This window comes from Arvicola amphibius, chromosome 8 (assembly GCF_903992535.2).
Source record: "Arvicola amphibius chromosome 8, mArvAmp1.2, whole genome shotgun sequence".
NCBI lineage: Eukaryota > Metazoa > Chordata > Mammalia > Rodentia > Cricetidae > Arvicola > Arvicola amphibius.
In genome coordinates, this window is record NC_052054.1 from 71,375,134 (window position 1) to 71,393,972 (window position 18,839).

Genomic DNA, 18,839 nt, shown 5'->3' on the forward strand with positions numbered 1-18,839 from the left:
AAAGGTGTGTGTATGTGTGTGTTTCCTGAGACAGGGTTTCTCTGTGTAGCCCTGGCTTTCCTGGAGCTTCCTCTGTAGACCATGCTGGCCTCGAACTTGGGTCCATCTGCCTCTGCCTCCTGAGTGCCTGGCTCAGAAAGTTCTTTACTGATGTGTTAATAGTGGTCCCTCCACCACTGGTGCTTCACAGTTGCAGTGATTCTTCTAGAAATGTCCTGGTGCTGTACTTCTCTCTACAGGTAGAATCCATGGCCACTAAATCTAAAATAAGCCAATCAGGGCTGGAGAGATGGCTCAGCGGTTAAGAGCATTACCTGCTCTTCCAAAGGTCCTGAGTTCAATTCCCAGCAACCACATGGTGGCTCACAACCATCTGTAATGCCCTCTTCTAGCCTGCAGGCATACACACAGACAGAATATTGTATACATAATAAATATTTAAAAAAAGAAAAAAGAAAAACAAAATCAGTGCAAAAGGAGTCTTTAGCTTGCATGACCTTAAAGTCCAGGGCTGAACTAGCTTTGGGCAAAAGTTCTAGGTCCCACGGCAGACTGCGGATGAATAGGGTCCCGAGCCTGTCTGGCCCTGCACTGGTAACTGTGACTGGAGAGGAAAAGAGGAGAGGTTGATAGGGAGGGCTGGGTGATCCCGTCAGTAGTCACGTGGAAGGAAAAGTCAGGATGACTTGTAGACATTGATTCTCTCCTTCCAGAAGTTTTTGGGACCAGTTTAGACTGTCAGGCTTGGTGGCGAGTGGCCTCACCATTCTCTTGACAGCCTTAAGAGGTTTCCATCACTTTAAAATTATTTATTTATTACGATCATCATTATTGTAGTTGTTTTGGTTTTTTTGAGACACGGTCTTTCCACATAGTCCTAGCTGCCCTGGGATTCACTATGTTGACCAGGCTGGTCTTGAACTCACAGAGATCACCTGTCTCTGCCTCCCAAGTGCTGGGATTAAAGACATGCGCCACCACACCTGGCCTAAGAGGTTTGAATTTTAGAGGGCTCCCTCCTCCTGCTACCCTCCTTTCCTTTCTTCCTTCCTCCATAGTTCCCACAACCTGCTCCTAAGCGAGTGCCATAAACCCTGTGTTGTGGGGTTCACAGACACATGACACCAGGGCAGAGAGTCCTTTATTTTACCTTTGGATTTATTTATTTTATATAGATGCACGTTTTGCCTGCACAACATTTGTGCCTTGTGCCCACAGGGGTCAGAAGAGGGTGTCAGGTCCCCTGGACCTGGAACTACAGATGGTTGTGCACTTCCATGTGGGAACTAGAAACTGAACTCAGGACCTCTGGAAGAGCAGCCATATTTTATTTTATTTTATTTTATTTTTATTTTTTGGATTTTCGAGACAGGGTTTCTCTGCAGCTTTAGAGCCTGTCCTGGAGCTAGCTCTTGTAGACGAGGCTGGTCTCGAACTCACAGAGATCTGCCTCCGTATTTTATTTTTTAAAGATTTATTTATTTATTATGTGTACAGTGTTCTGCCTGCATATATGCCTGCATGCCAGAAGAGGGCGCCAGATCTCATTATAGGTGGTTGTAAGCCACTATGTGGTTGCTGGGAATTGAACTCAGAAACTGTGAAAGAGCAATCAGTGCTCTTAACCTCGAGATACAGTTTCATGTATCCCAGGCTAGCCTTAAATTGTACAGGTAGCTGAGGATGACCTTGAACTTTTGATCCTCACAAGTAAGGGGATTCCAGGTGCCTGGTTTACGTGGTCCTGGGGGTAGAACTCGGGGCTTTGTGAAAGCTGGGTAGGTACGCTACTGACAGAGCCACAGCTCCAGCCCTGAGCAGGACCTTTAGTCTAGAAAGGCATAGGAGAAGAATTCAGGGCTTGCTAGATAAGATAAAAAAAGAAAAAAAAAAGAAGTGTGTGGTGCCTCCACGGGTATTGGGGAGCCACAGAGAGGCTTAGAAGAGGGGAGGAGCAGAGCCGACTGTTTGTAAAGAATGCACGGTGAAGGAATGGAAACTGAGCCTGGAGCTGGACCTGAGGCGACTGCGGAAGGTTTGAACTGGGGATGATGAGAAGGCAAGAGGCATTTTCCCGGAGCAGAGGGGAGGGAAGAGGGAGAGGGAAGGAGACGCTGGGCAGGGTCCCTCTTCACTCGTCTGCCCACCAGCTTCTAAGATCTGGACAGGTGGTCACACCTCCAAGATGGAAGACTGGGCTGCCTACCTAGGAAACACCAGGACTGCCCAAGGAAAACGCCTAGGCATGGTGTAAACACCAGGCGGCGCCAGAGAATCTGGTTAAAGACGAATTAACGTGTAGCTGGGGCTAGGTCTGAACCTGCCTTTCCTGAGCACCGCACTCACACATTAGATACGTACATATTTTTAAAAATTTATACATTTATTTACTCATTTACGGTATTTTGAGTTCGGGGTCTTGATACATCTATCTATCTATCTATCTATCTATCTATCTATCTATCTATCTATCTATCTATCTATGTATCTATCTCCTAGGCTAGCGTCCTGCCGCAGCTTACCCACTACTCAGTGCACAGGCGCGCACTGTCCTCTGGTAGCAATGCCCACTTTCCAAGAACATATTAAAATAAAGCGTTAGCATAAAGAAAAAAGTGAAGGATCGCTCAGGAAAGGGGAGGAACAGGGAGAGGAACTATTTTGTTTGTTTTTGCTTTTTAAAGGAATATTTTACTGGACACTGTGGGGCACGTTCCTCCTCCCAGCACCAAGGAAGTAGAGGCAGAAGGATGATCAGGGATTCCAGACGAGTCTGGGTCACATGAGACCTGTCTCAAAATACCAGCAAGCAAGCAAGCAAGCAAACAAACAAACAGGTAAACAAACAAAAAAGAGAGTGTATGTCATTTTAGACGCACAGAGGCAGGCAAGATCAACAACTCCTTATTTAAGCTAATTTATTTTAATGAACTATTATTAATTAATTGAAAAAAACCCAGCTCTTCTATACACGTATTCTGGGGGGCATTACCTCTTCCAGGATTCAGACGCGAGGTGGTTAAATGGATTTTGCGCTAATCTGGTTGCCCAACGGTGCCAGTGGGGCTGAAGAGGCAGCAGAAACCAGAGACAGAGGACCAACCTGTGTGCTCTCAACTCCCACACAGCTCAGTCATAGCCTGCTGCGCAAACAGCCCCGCAATCATTTGCTTATCTGGGGGTGCCAGGGAACATTGTGACGTATTCTCTAATGCACTGCCGCCTCTGACTCTCAGAAAATTCTAGATTTTTCTTTTTCATTTTCTTTTAGCTGTTTTAGAAATGATCTTATTTTTATATTTCTTCTCTTATCCTCCCTTTCCCTCCTCTCCTTTTTCCCCTCCCTCTCTCTCCCCCCTCCTTTTTGGAGACAGGGTTTCATTATGTAGCCCTGGCTGTCCTGAAACTCTGCTCTGTAGACCAGGCTGGCCTCAAACTCAGAGTTCCACACATTTCTGCCTCCCAAATGCTGGGATTAAGGGCATATGCCTCCACTGCCCTTTTGCTTATTTGTTTATTTATCCATCTTGCACAGGAGTGTGCACTGTGTGTGTGTGTGTGTGTGTGTGTGTGTGTGTGTGTAGGTCAGGAGACACTTGCAGGACTCAGTTCTCTCCTTCCACCACGTGAGTCCTGAGGATGGTGTAGTGTGGAGACTGCTTGTTTGTCCCCTGCTGTCCAGAACTGAAATAATCACATAGAAACTGTATTAATTACAACACTGCTTGGCCTATTAGCTTATGCATATTTCTAGCTCACTCTTATCTCTTAAAGTAACCCATTTTATTATTTTATATTTTACCATGATGCTAGTGGCCTACCAGCAAGGTTCCCACTGGCAGCTTGTGTTTTTCCCCTCTGGTGGCTCCATGGCATCTCCTTGACTCCGCCTTCTTTCTCCCAGCATTCAGTTTAGTTTTCCCTGCCTAGCTCTGTTCTGTCCTGATATAGGCTCAAAGCAGTTTCTTTATTCATTAACCAATAAAATCAACACATACGCAGAAGGAATTCCCACACCATTTCTCCTTTTCTGTTTAAATAAAAAGGAAGGTTTTAACTTTAACATAGTAAAATTACATATAAAAACAGGTATCAAGCAAGAATTAGAGTCACAATATTTATATCTACTTTATCTTTTATCGTAACTAAGGAAAACTATAATTATAACTATTCTTCAACTCCATCAAAGACCCCAGAAAGATATAATATTACATAAGTTAACAGGAAGTGCATTGTAAGCAACTTCCAAAACTCTAGAATTGACAGAGACATCTTGCTGCCTAGACAGTCACCCAAAGTTCTTCTGTAACATGTGGGCATCCATCTTCAGCCTAAAGGCCTATAGTGTCTGGCAGACTTTTCCATGAAGCAGGAAATTTCAAGGACAGTTCCACGTATATTGGCAGTTTGTCAGTCACTTTCTTCTGTGTCCTGCAGAATGTCTGGCAGTCTCTTTCATGAAGCAGGACCGTCTCACCTTTAGGCAAGATCAGCCTGTCTCTGCTGAGGGAGTTCCAGGACAGACTCCAAAGCTACAGAGAAACTCTGTCTCAACACCCCTCCCTCCACAAACAAGAACAACAACAACAACAAAAAAACAAGTAGGTTTGACCTTTTTACAAAAAACACTTCAATTTTAGTCCTTAGAGGTAGAGACAGGCTCATAAGTTCAAGAAAGAAAGAAAAGGGGGAACCACCAAACCCAGCTATGTTTGCCACCCCAGTTCCTAGGAGGCTGAAGGGTTTGAGTCTGAGGCCAGTCTGGGCTATTCAGAGAGACATGTCTCAAATAAGTTATATTTGTTCTTACATTTTTGACTGCATAAAAAATGATGAAGGCCCTCCAACTTTATTTCTTTATTTCTTTTTTTAAAGATCTTATTTATTAAGTATACAGTGTTCTGCCAGAAGAGGCACCAGATCCCATTATAGATAGTTGTGAACCACCATGAGGTTGCTGGGAATTGAACTCAGGACCTCTGGAAGAGCAGCCAGCGCTCTTAACCTCTGAGCCATCTCTCTAGCCCCCCAACTTTATTTCTTAAAGTGCATTATCTTTTTTTAAATTTAATTTTGGCAATTTCATGCATGGATGCCATGTATTGTGACCAGACTACCCATCCCTTGCCTCTTGTCCCCTTCTCATTCCTATCAGACTTACTCCTTTCCAGTTGGCTCCCCTCCGGCTCTCATGCCTTTTTTTCTTTTTTTTGTGCAGGTCTTGAGCACACAGCCACAGTGGCTGTGGGTTCGTGACTGCATGGGCTGCGTCATACCCAAAAAACACCGTTTTCTGGGCACTCCTCCCAGTTCTCCAGCTCCTACAATGTTTCCGCCCCCTTTTCCTGGGCCTGGGAGGGGAATTTTTCCTAGGATGTTTTTGCAATTCTCATTCATGTGTCACTCCACAGCCCGCCTACCTACTCCCTCCTGTCAGCTGCAAAATCAAATACCACACAGTCTCTGGAAAATTCCACTGAGCACTGGGAAGAGACCGGCAGTGAAAAAGGCAGCTAATGTTTTTGTGTGTGAGAATTCTCACTCCACCATTACTTCAGCATGTATGTTCCCCCACCCCTGCTTGTGTGCGTGTGTGCGTGTGTGTGTGTGTGTGTGTGTGTGTGTGTGTGTGTAGGCAAAGGCTGGTATCAGGTTTCTTCCTTAAATAATTCTCCACCTCAATTAAAAACAAAAAACAAACAAACAGAAAACTTGCCAGCGCATACATTTAATGCTAGCCCTCTGGAGACAGGTGGACCTCTGTGAGTTCAAGGCCAGCCTGGTCTACAGAGCTAGTTCCAGGACATCCAAAGCTGTTATACAGTGAAAGCCTGTCTTGAAAAACCAATCAACCAGCCAAACGGACAAAAACAACAACAAAAAACAAATAAACAAAAAAGGTAAGAAAATCATTACATTTATATCTCTCTCTGTGTGTGCTTGTGTGTGTGTGCTACACCATGAATGTAGAGGTCAGGGGACAGCTTACGGGAGCTTGCTCGCTCCTTTTTTGAGGTGGTCTTCTGATCTTGAACACAGGTATTGAACCAGGTCCTCAGGCTTGGCAGCAAGCCTCCCTACCCATTGAGCCAACTCACTGGCCCTCTACTTTACTTTTTAATGCATGGTCTTTCATTTAAAGCTGGGATACACTATTTCAGCCAGACTGGCTGGTCTAACGAGCCCCAGGGAGGCTCCTGTGTCCGCATTTTCAGCACTGAGATTACAGGTGTATACAGTCTTGCTAGCTTTTATGTCAGTGCTGTGGGACCAAACTCAGTACATTATGCCTATGTGGTAATGCTGTGTTGACCAACTCTTCTCTTTAGCACTGCGCCCCCCACCCCAATCCCAGCCTCATGTAGCTCAGGCTGGACTGGCACTTGATTGTCAAAACTGCCCTCGAGTTCCTCATCCTCATTCCTCCATCACCGGAGTCTTGGGGTGCCAGGGTTCCTGGTGCTAGCATGCCAGACCTGTGGCCTCATTGTAAGTTATTTTCACCTCCCTCAAACACAGGAATCAGAAGAGAATTTCATAATACATTTTATATGCTCCATTCTTCCAGCTGTTTCCATGGGAACCTCGTGGGCTGCAGCTAGGGCAGTCACAGGTCCTTTCTGGATCCAGAGAGACTTACGACTCTAGTGGGAGTGTCCAGGGCTGACTGGAAAGGACATTTGTGGGGCTCTGGATGTCCCTGGCTGGTCCCTACTTTTGCTTAGAGGTCAGGATTCAAGTCTGTTCTTCTCAGATGCTCTGGAATTTTTGTACATGAAGGGGCTTCTGCTTCTTCAGTACCGCACCTTACCTTCTGGAAATTTCTGAGTCCCTCATTCTCCACCCAAACTTACTTAAGAAAAACAAAAAGCAATCCAAGATCCCAGGCATGGTGGTATACACCTGTATTCCCAGCACTTGGGAAGCAAGGCAGGGGGATCCCGACTTCAAGGATAGCCGGGGCTACATAGCTACACTGTGTCTAAAATGAAACAAAGCAGAAATTGCAAAGGCTTAGGCTGGGTGTATCCGAGTATTCTTGCAATCCTAGCTCTGGGGAAGCAGAGGCAAGAGGATTCCAGGCCAGCCAGGGCTATGTAGTCAGACTCAATGTTACCCCACCTATCACAGACTTTCAAGTTAGTATATAGACAGGTTGACAGATGTGTATCACCATGTAAGCAATGACTTGGACACTTTATATTTTTAATTAAAAATTCATTACATTTATTTGCTTTCTCATTCATTGATTTATTTTGTATGTGTTTGGGGATACATGGGTACCTTGGAATGTGGAGTGGGGGTTCAAAGGATAGCTTGCAAAAGTGAGTTCTGGTCTTCTACTCTGTGGGTCCCCAGGGTGGAACTCAGGTCATAAGGCTTGGTGACAAATGCTTTAATCTGCTGAGCCATCTTGAAGGCTTATTTTTTTTTAACTAAAAACCTCTAATTTTATTTACTGTTATTGTGTGCCCGTGAGTGTGCATGAGTGACTGCCACGTGGATGTGGGGGTCAGAGGAAAGCTTGCAAAAACGTTCTCTTCTTTCACTGTGGGTCCTCGGGCTTGTCAGCGGGGTCCTTTATCTGCTCGGCCGTCTCTCCTGCTGTGAATCCATATAGAGCTGGGAGAGTGTATCCGCTGTATGGCGTTCATTTTCACGTGAGCTGTACCCACAGCCATCCTCGGCAGATAGGAAAAAGCACCAACTGAGGATTCATATCTTGTCCCTGTGGGTGCAAATCACTCCAGTGCCTATGTTCACACGCACACATCTCTAATGAGTTCCTAAGAATGAATTCCTGGAAGCCATCTGTGGCTGCTGAACCTTGCCTGTTCCAAAGAGACTCGTTATGAACAAGAGAATGTACAATGGCCCTTTCGTCGCATTGTGTAACAACACATGCACACGATAACACAGTCTACAGCCAGGTGTTGGGGGCCACTTCATACAATCCCAGCAGCGGTTGGCTGAAGCAGGAGGATTGCTGAAAGTTCAAGAACAGCCTGGGCTACAGAGCGAAAGCCTGTTTCAAAACAAATGAACAAAACTCAGTGTAGGGACAGCAAGATGGCTCAGTGGGTAAAGGTGCTTGCTACCAAGCCTGAAGACCTGAGTTTAACCCTTGTCCCACAAAAGTGGTCGAAGTGCCCCAGGTGTCTTTTCAGCTTCACACACTTGCCAAGGCACGTAGGTATTTGCACACACACACACACACACACACACACACACTCACACACACAGTGAATAAATAAAAATTTTTTGGAACCCAAGTCAAATAACCGTGTGTCTCTCAGGGGTGGATCTAATCTATTCGTAAAATTCCCTTCTGCTCGTCAGGAATTCATTTCCTGACGAGGGCTACTGTGAAATGTCATCACGCAGGTATTTTGCATTTGAGGCTGTCATCGCATTTCTGTCTGAGGACATCCATTTTAGGATCAGGAAGATGGAAGAAAAGCAGGGGAAACAGAGAGTAGGTGAGCGGGTTTGCACAGCACCCGGTTGCCATGGGAACTGTGCCATCCACCTTCTTTCTGCAGAAGAAAACAAATAACAAAAGCCAGAGGAGGGTGGGAACCTGAGGGGGTTTTGTTCTGTTTATTTCTTTATTACTTAACAAATGCTTCTGTAATGGCAAGCCTCGGTAAACAACACACACAGCCAGCCCCTCCCCCTGCCCTCTCCTGGGTTAGGGTCCCTAGGAGAACCCTTAGAAGGAGGAAAAATGCTGCCACCATTTCACAGAGGAGCAAACAGGCCTGGAGAAGTTCTAGAAGATTCTTAAAGTGGCAGCTGGGAAGCGATAGGGATAGGGTGTAAATCCAACAGCTAGTCTACTAGACACTACGTAGTAGAGTACAGGAGGCTGGGCCCTGGGGTTGGATCAGTGGGTCTCCCAGAGTTCAATTCCTGGTCCCACATAGGAGGAGGAGGGAGCTGACCTCCTGCAAGTTGTCCTCTGACCTCCATACATGTGCTGTGGCACATACATGCATATCTCGCACACACACACACACACACACACACACACACACACAAACTATAAATACAGCAAAGATTTAAGAATAAAGACTTTGGAAGTTCTGAGTACAGTACTTCACACCTATGATCCCAGCATTTGAGAGACTGAGATAGGAGTGTTGACAGGAGTTTGAGGCTAGCCTGGGCTACATAGTGATACCCTGTCTCAAAACAAAACAAAACACAAAATAAAAAAGGATCTAGGGGCTGGAGAGATGGCTCAGTGGTTAAGAGCATTGCCTGCTCTTCCAAAGGGCCTGATTTCAATTCCCAGCAACCACATGGTGGCTCACAACCATCTGAGATGAGGTCTGGTGCCCTCTTCTGACCTGCAGACATACACACAGACAGAATATCGTATACATAATAAATAAATAAATAAATAAATAAATAAATAAATAAATAAATAAAATTTTTAAAAAAGGATCTAGGTGTGTTGGCATACAATTTTAATCCTAGCAGAGGCAGACAGAGTTCTGTGAATTTGAGGCTAACCTGGGCTACAAAGTGAGATCCTGTTTCAAAACAGAATATAGGAACATTCATAAGTGAAATGTGGTCTCCCTCGCTAAATCTGGTACACACTTACTGAGTATCAGACACCCTAAATGATGACCCTCAGCTCATAAAGGACAGCTAACCTTGGCATCCCTGGTTGGTATTGAGACATCTGTACCATAACAAAAAAGATTGAGCTTGTGTGAGGTGACATCTCCAAAGAACAATTTGGTTTGGGACTTTATAAGCAGAGCTGCATTTGTCCCGCGGGAGTAGGGACGTCGTTCAGTTGGTAGAGTGCCTGCGCAGAATGCATGAAAACCCTGGCCTCAACCCACCAGAAAAGCATTAAAAAATAACGCAGGTAAAAAGTCACACAGGCCAGTAATCTCAGTACTTGTTGATAGGGCAGAAGCAGGAGAATTTGAAGTTCAAGGTCATCCACAGCTACTTGACAAGTTCAAGGCTACCCTGGTCTACAGGAGACCTTGTCTCAAAAAACAAAACCAAAGTAAACACCCCTCGTGGAAGCATCTACGTTTTCAAAGGCGGTCTCTATCCCCTGCAGGGAAACTGATCCCCTTCAGTGGTGAGTAGGCGCCAGTGACTTTGTCCTTGTTCTTCGCTTCGGTCCTGAAGCACTCCTTCCCACCTGGCCCTTTAAGAGCAGATGCTGCGATCACAACAGCAGAGACCCCAGCGGCTGCCTGCAGTGTTACTATGGAGACGGTGACTAGCAGGAGGGGGCGGGGAGGGGGACTGAATCCGCGCAGGCGCAGTCTGAGGCTGCCTTACTGCAGCGGCCCCGCTGAGCGTCTAGACCAGGGTGCGCGCTTCGCTCCAGACTTCGCGGGAGCTCAGGCGAGCTGCCGCTCCCACCCCAACGCCCACCAGGTCACCCTCCTGCATCCCACCAGCGGTGGCCCGTCACCCAGGCTGTCAGGGACAAAGGGAAGGGAGGAACAGCTTGGGCCAGCCGGGAGATCGGGAGATCGGACACGTAAGTCCCCTGCGGACCCTCGGATTGCCCCGGGGAAGATCATTGCGTTCCGCTAGCCGGCAGGTAGCTAGAGCCCGGAGCCCCAAAACCCGAGCCTGAACTCTAACCCCGCGGGTGGCCCTTTCAGAGTAAGATTGACCAAGCCTGTGTTCTACAGTCCACCCCTTCCCCGGGCTCCCTCCCGCCCCCAAATTAGCCTCTCTACTGGGCAGCGCCATGACCATGAATCTTCTGCAAGATTGGTGCAAGGAGCTGGAAGTGGAGGTTCACAGGGCCCTGCTGATCACCGGCATCCCTGAGCGCCTGCAGCAGGCGGACATCGAAGCCACTCTGAGGCCGAACTTGCAACCCCTGGGCAACTACAGGCTTCGGACTGTGAGAGCAGTGACCAAGGAAAAGGCTCAGGCCGCCTTGGTGGAGTTTGGGGCAGATATCGATCACTCTGCCATCCCCATCCACATCCGGGGAGATAATGGTATCTGGAAGATCCTGAGTAAGGACCGCGGGCAAGATGCGCGGGTCCTTAGGCAGATGAGGCGCCTGTTGCTCGATGAACGGCCCATGGATGACTTCAGAGAAATAGCTATCCCTCTGGTATTGGAGGCCCAAGCCCAGGCCAAGGGGTTGGGGAAGGAGGCCAAGAAGGCTGCCTCCTCCGAAGGGGCAGCCAGGAACGGCCGTCGGGGCCGTCGGGGAGGCAAGCGCAGATCTAGAACCCACACGTTTACGGCTCAGAAGGGCAAGAAGAGGGGCCGGGGAGGGCGCCGAGCCAGGAGTGAGTCCGAAGACTCATCTGATGACAGCCTGGGCATTGTCATAGAGGAGATCTATGCAGAGGACCTGAGCATAGACGAGGACCAGAGGGCCCTGTATGCCACGCTCCAAGCAGCCGCCAAAGAACTCACCAAGAAGTGGGCCTTCCGGGGAGACCAGGACGAAGGAGATGGCCCCCGAGAGTTTTTGGCACTTGTCACTGTCACCGACAAAGCTAAGAAGGAAGCGATCGAGAAAGACCTTCCTGGGACAGAGTCCATCTGCCTAAACATCAAAGATGAAAAGAGTGGAGTCCCTGATTTAGTTGCGCTCCTGGCTGTAAGAGATACCCCGGTCGTGGATGTAGATAGCGAGGGGGAGGATGAAGATGAAGAGGAAGAAGATGAGGAAGCTGATGATGATGACGATGATGATGATGATGATTCCGACAGCGAGTCCCTGGAAAATGGAGAGCGAGGAAAAGAAGGGGTGGACCACCCCGAGTTTGTGGCTATCGTGGCTTATACTGACCCCGCTGACCCCTCTGCCAGAGAGGAAATGCTAAAAATCGCTTCTGTGATCGAGACCCTAGGCTGGGGCGATAAAAAAGACAAAAAAGATGTCCTTCCTCAAGTACTGTCCGTCATGTCCAAGGACACCTCCGGGCCCAGAGTGAAGGTAGAGGAAGCAGGCCGCCAGGTGGACGCCATGGTCCTGAGGAAGGCGGAGGAAGATGGGAATCTTCTGGAATGTATTTCTACCTTGGCCGAAGCAGAGAACTGCCCCAAGGGAAAGAAGTCTGGTCTTGGTCTCCTCAGAGGCTGGACCGCTGAGGGCCACCAGGGTGGCCTCTTGGAGCTGGTGGCACTCCTGGCTGCGCAGGATATGGTGGAATCTGTGAAAGAGGAAGAAGCCGGCAGGTGGGGCAATGGTGGCAGTGGTGGCAGGAAGTGTGATCACAGCCAAAGTTGCTTATCCGATGTCCTGGCTTTCCTGGCCTCCCAGGAGACTCTAGAATCCAACGAGGATTCGGACGAGGATTCAGACACAGAATCGGAGGGAGATTCCGACGACACTGACAGTTCTGAAGAGTCAGAACCTGGAGACAGCGTGTCCAAGAAGCCTCGCGCCAAGAGAGCGCGTACCGGCTCCAAAAGCCTGGCTCCTGCCGGTGCCACCGCGGTCTCCACCGCATCCAGGGCACGCAAAACCCGCAGGGGTGGCCGAGGTCGTGGCCGGGGCGTCACTCCAGAGAAGAAAGCCGGGAGCGGGGCTGCACCAGAAGACCACGCCGGGAACAAGAAGAAGAAGGGGTCTGCAGGCGCCGGGGCCCGTGCCAGGGCTGGTGAAGCCAAGGGACAGCCAGCTGCTGTTCCCAAGTCTACCCGCGGGAAGAAAGCTCGTCGGGGCCCAAGGCGGGCGCCCAAATGCCGTTAGTGCCACAGATGCCACTACGACGAGCCCTGTCTCTTGTGTGTGGACCCCTTTTCCCTCCTACTATTCTCTCTCTTCCCTGCGTCCCCTCTCGCTTAACCGCGTGCATTTGCTTTGTGTTCTGCTGCGTCCCTGGCTGGCTATGACCGGTGCCCAGCCTTCCCTCTTAGTTCCATGAACAGATGGCGTGAGCGATCGTGATGGCCAAAGCCTTGATACGACAAAGAAAAAAGAAACAAGACACTTGGATGCAGTGGCCAGTGGGTGCAGAGGAGATGCGGTCCTGGAGGGCTCTGGAGGGGCTCTGCTCTACATCTGAAACCCCAGCGTGAGTGTGTGTGGGTGCCGGGCACCCCTACCTGCCCGTTCTTCCAGGAACCTGCTTCTGGCTAAACAGCTGGGATCGACTGGGAACCACCTCTGGCCTGACAGGGCAGGGGGGGGGCGGGTGGTGGTGAAACAAGAGAGCGTTGGGCACTATAGGCATTAGCTGAGTTTGGAAGGGTTAAGGGCCGTGTGTGTGTGTGTGTGTGTGTGTGTGTGTGTGTGTGTGTGTTGAAGGGAAGGTACTCCAGAAGTGTAAGTCTGTGGGGGCTGGGAGGAGGAGGAATAGAAATGGAAGGAAGGAGAGGAAGGCTGGTGGGGGATGAGGAAAGGAAGAGAGGGGAGGGAGAGGAGGAGAAGGAGAGGTGGCGGTATTAGCCCACCCATCTGAGGCTCTGCAGGTGGAAGCTAACGGAGCCTCCCCCACCAGTCATGGTCTAAAGGTTGAACTGGTAACACTCTGCCAATGTGTTCTGATTTTGAAAAACTCACAGGAAATCCAGATTTCTGGCTTCTCTGGGCAAGCCCTGCCCCTCCCACTGTGGCGCCCCATCTCAATCGCACCAGCTGTCCCTGGCCACTCCTCAGCTGTTTGCCCTTGTAACTCTTGACTTAATATGACAATGGAGTCCCTTGTCCATCCCCCCAACCACCACGTGCAGTAAATACCCCAGGTCTCCTAAAAGGGTCAAGTGCCCCTGTTGTAGGAAGCAGTTGCTCTCTCCCATCCTGGTAATCCACCCTTGCCCCGCACCCCCCCCCCCCGCCCCAGCTGACCCTGGCCAGGCTGCAGCCCACTGCTGTCCCTGAGAGCAACCACTTCAGCTGTGTTTGTTTTTCTGTAGTGCTGCGTGCCAAAGCCTGGCTGCTCCGTTCTGTGTTAGGCTGTGAAGATAATGCCTTTCCTTGTACAGCACTTTTCACCCTTGTGTGCGCGTGCGTGTGCGTGTGTCCAAGTTTCTATCCCTAGGAAGTGACCAGTTCGTGGTGCCTGGACCCTCGAGGATGTAAGAGAAGTTCTGACCTGCCCTCTCAGCCCAAACTGGACAGTCCAACCCTGTGACAGGGACATACAGAAACTGCAAGAAGCAGCTGTCTCCTTGCCTCCCAGGACCGGTGATGATGAAGGGGCGGATGGAGAAGCAGGCCAGAGTGGCCTGTGACCGGAGAGGAAGCCTCTCTTCATGTGGGCTGATGGACTTACTTGGGGTCTGGCAGATTCCTGAGGAACCTGTGGCTGGGGAGGGCCCCGGGTGTCACTTCTTCCTGCATAGTTATAGGTACCTGTCCTTGTGTGCCGTGTGACCCGGGATCCTCCAGTGAAACAAAGTGAAGCACCTTTTGGCTGTTGTTTCTGTGGTCTGGACAATGGTGTGTGTGTGGACCGGGTTGAGTGGCATGTCTTGCCATCATGGCTGACGCTCATCCCTGGCTCCTTCTCCCTCCATCCCACGGCCCTATGTGGAGTCTCATGCCCCTCCACACTCCAATTCACCCTGAACCTTGCCACTTTTATTGAGCCCTTCCGCCCCATGGGCCCTGATAGAGCTCACATTTGTCCTCAGTCCCCCGTTTCCAAGCCTTGTCCCAGTCTCTACCGGGAACCCCAGAGCAAAGTCCTGCAGCACAGCTTGGGGTTCTAGCTTGGTCTGCATTCCACTGCCAGGGATGGGTATGGTGGCCCATGGGGACTGCCTTGGCAGCCCTGTCTGTCACCTGGCAGTGCCACTCCTCTCTTCACAGCCTAGCCAAGCTTGGTATGTCTCCACAGCTCCAAGCCAAATATTTTACAGAGCTCTGGACCCTCTTTGTCCAACAACAGTCTCACCACTGGCCACCTAGGAGCCACTTGATTTACGTAGAATCTAAATGAAATAAAGTGAAACATTTGCATTATTTTGGCAGTCCAATCCACATGGGCTCAAGTGCTTCACGTGGCCAGTGGTGCCACATTGCTCTTTATAGGTACAGGGCATCTCTATGGCCACTGAAAGTTTTCGTCATAGTGGTCCACACACGGTATCTCCTCCGATCCCTGCCTCATTTGCCACAATCCCTTCTGAGTCTTTTAGTGACTTTAATCCTCCAGGTCCTAAGACATACTGCTTGCTCCCACCTCAGGATCTTTGCACATGCTGTTCCAGCCGCCTGGAATGCCCTTCCCCAGGACACATCACTTCAGATATCACATTCCCAAGAAGGGCTCCCTGACGACCCTATTTAGAAAGTGACGCTCTTCATAGTGAGAACTCTGACTACACCTTGACACACTTACCGACTACATAAATGGGCGCTTTTAGGGGTGCAACACGAGAATGGATACATCACTCAAAGATGAAATAGCTCTCTTCCTGCGTTGGAGGTACCTCCTTTGAAAAGCTGACAGCCTGGAAACCAGGTCACTGGAGTCTGGAGACCCCAAGCCCAGAGGCAATTTTGCTGAAGACAGTTCAGGGGGGTTGGTTCGTCTATGTTGCTGCTTTCTGCTGCTGCCTTCAGGATCGAGCAGTCTTCCCAACTTTTCCAGCCCTAGTGCACCATCCAAGATCAATAGTGCCTGGGGCTAGGTCTTTGGGGTCCTACCTGGCTAGGGGAAAGTGGGTGAGCAGGTGGAGGGAAAGCAGAACCTCTTAGAGTCAGCTCCCAGCAGAGGGAGTGGGGTGTATCCCACAGCGTCCCCAGCGCCTATCACCATGTGCGGCAAACAGTGCAGTTCCGTTGGCGGTTGTTGAATGGTTGCAAAGGGTAACTCTTTTGCCTTGGCTAAACCAGACCCCAGATACACTTGGTGAGGAACGTTCCAGAACCATAAGGACTCTGGAGGGAGCCTAGGGTCGAGTAAAGAAAAGCAGAAAGAGCTGTGAAGTGGAGGCCCTGAGGTTGCCCGGGGGTGGGGGGAGAGGGTGTCAGACTCATAGTCTGCGCTGGAGCAGGTGCAACCTACAGGGAGCCCCAAGTGACGTGGTGGGTGGGACACGGCTGCCCCCTGGCGGCAGGAAAGGCAACCACAGCGCACGCTGCGCAATGCGGATTCCACCAGGCTGCGTTCCTGGGTGCAGGTGCGTTCCTGGGTGAAACGATAGGTGACGTAACTCCCTAGATAAAGATAAGATCTATGTGTTAGATACCCGGAGCTGCTGACTGGAAAAAGCCCCCAAGGCAGAAGCCTGTGGACTGCCGAGGCGACTGAGGCCTGTGGCAGATACATGCCTGAGGGGAGAAGCATCAGCTGAGAGGCCTCAGCCAGTGCAAAGCAAAAGCTACAAGGCAAGCATGCGACTATCAGCGTGTAATTACTGGCCCCTTCTGTGCAAGGATCAAAGCTGGGCATCGGGGGAAGCATTGTCACCAAAAGACCGTTTAGCCTCATGTAGCGACGCACATCTGTAATCTCAGTACTCAGAAAGCGAAAGCAGGGGGAGCAGAAGTTCCAGGTGAGCTGGTGTTACAAAACAAGACCCAGCTCTCGATGAGCCTAAGGTATGGAGGAGCTTGCTAGCAAGGATAGAACCTGAGTTCTATTCCAGCTGAACTCTGACCTACAAACGTGAGCCATGGCAGGAGCATGTCCAAACACACACACACACACACACACACACACACACACACACCACATCCCACCCCACTCCACCCCCCCCCCCAAATACAGTGAAAGAACAAACAAGGAAACAAAAACCCTATCAGCGTGTAATTACTGGCCCCTTCTGTGCAAGGATCAAAGCTGGGCATCGGGGGAAGCATTGTCACCAAAAGACCGTTTAGCCTCATGTAGAGCGACGCACATCTGTAATCTGAGTACTCAGGAAGCGAAAGCAGGGGGAGCACTTCAAAACAGGGCTGCTGGCTAATAGAATTCTAGAGAGCCGAATTTAGGAAGAGGAAGCTCGGGGTGGAGTGATCCATGCAGATTTTCTGGATGTATGTCTTTGCCTGGCACCTCATCTATCCTGTCTCACAGCTGTCTCAGATAAGGACACCAGCGCTGGAGATCCCTAGGGTCGTGAATAGGTGCAATAAAGGGAAAGTGAGGGTTCTGGGGCCCTAGAACGTCATCCCTTCCGGTATCCAAAGTCTGGTGCCTACAGAAAGTCCAGATCCTTAGTGAAGAGTCCTCTCATTTCCCCCAGGATGCTCCTCCTAGCATTCAGTTACACAGAGGCGTCAACTCACAAGAGCTGCTGAGGCCCCATTGTACCACGAGAGGGCGCTCAGGGGCCGCGGGTTCAAACCACATCCTCACCACCATTTCCCTGAGCAATTGGCATGGAAACCCAGAGTCAGGGCCTGAGCCTGGTTGCTTCAGGAGCTCCTGGGAATATGCGAGAAAATGCATATTCCTGGGCCCACCAAGGATCTACTGAGCCATTTCGCGGATGGGCTTCCTAAATCTGTTGTCAAAAGCTACCAAGGTGACTGGAGGACATGACCAATCTGAGAACTACTCTGGCGACTGAGTCTCCGCCTGTACCTTGAGATCTAATGCTTGACTCCAAGTTACCCAGTAGAGCTGCCCACAGAACCTTTTGGTTTTAAGACAAACTCTCTCCATGTAGCCCTGACTGTGTAGACCAGTCTGGCCTCCAGCTCACAGAGATCGAAGTTCCGGGATTAAAGGTGTGCACGGCCACTCACGGCCATGCACTCCTGGCCTGTAGGAGCTATATAAATACCGGGTTGTCTTGCGCCCTAAAGGAGCATCCTGTGAACAGGTGGCTCAGCTCTGACCTGAGTCCTCCTTCAGGAGTGGAGTGTTTGCTTTGATGAGGAAACCACTCCAATACATAAAACAAGAGGGAGGGGGTTGGAGAACGCAGGAAGTCTTTGCTCTTTTGGGACGACAGCTCTCTCCTCTTCATGGGTTCTGTGCTATTTTTCTTTCTGGTGACATCAAGAGGCATTGAGGTTAGTACAGATGGAGGATGAATTAGAGGCTGCCTTTTGGGGCTTCCTCCCTGGACACCCATTTCTTTCAGAACTAAAATCCAGAGGTATCAATCACGCATTTGGGACTGGCCTTGAAGGCACCACCTACACCTCCTAAGATGACCAAAGTACCGAACACCGGAAACAGTTTATGGGAGAAATGCTTCAGATTTATAGCTTCAGAGAGAACTCAGTCCACCGTACTGGGCAAGGCTTAGCCGTATGGAATAACAACAGAGCCTGTTGCCATGGTAACAAACCAAGAAGCTAGAACATAGTGGGATAGGACCTTCAAAGCCTGTCTCTGGTGACCTACTGCTGGCAGTCAGACCTTGACTTCTAAAGCTGTACAGCCTTTAAAAGAAAGCCTCAAGCCCGTTGTGGCAGCATATTCTAGCAGGCTGATGCTGGAGAGGCGGAGGCAGAAGACTCATGAGTTCAAGGCTACATCTACAGGGCTAGGGAGATGGCTCAATTGGTAAAATGCAGGTTATACAAACATGAGGACTCAAGTTTGGATTCCCAGTATCCAGGTAAAATTTTGGGTGTGGCCAGTATATGCTTGTGCTCTCAGCTCTGGGGACACAGAGACAGAAGTGTTCCTGGTCCCAGCACTCAGGAGGCAGAGGCAGGCAGATCTCAGTGAGTTCAAGGTCAGCCAAATTGACAGGGGTTCTCTGTGTAGCCCTGGCTGTCCTGGAACTCACTCTGTAAACCAGGCTTACCTCAAAATTGGAGATCTGTCTGCTTCTCTCTCCTGAGTGCTGGGATTAAAGGCATGCATCACAACCACCTAGCTTAAGAATGGGTGTTCTTGGGGCTGGAGATATGGCTCAGAGGTTAAGAGCACTGGCTGCTCTTCCAGAGGTCCTGAGTTCAGTTC

General features: G+C 49.8%; 1 protein-coding gene across 2 annotated transcripts; it reads left to right on the forward strand.

The window, feature by feature from the left end:
- Positions 1-10,738: 10,738 nt before the first annotated feature.
- Pnma8b (PNMA family member 8B) lies at positions 10,739-12,945 on the forward strand. 2 transcript variants are annotated; one of them, XM_038340586.1, is made up of 2 exons: positions 10,739-11,629; positions 11,684-12,945. In XM_038340586.1, exons 1-2 carry the CDS (start codon positions 10,739-10,741, stop codon positions 12,710-12,712), a joined length of 1,920 nt encoding a protein of 639 aa, XP_038196514.1. In that variant the 3' UTR covers positions 12,713-12,945. The 2 variants fall into 2 exon arrangements, with proteins under 2 accessions (XP_038196514.1, XP_038196513.1); XM_038340585.1 differs by having other exon boundaries at positions 10,739-12,945.
- The last annotated feature ends 5,894 nt before the right edge of the window (positions 12,946-18,839 follow it).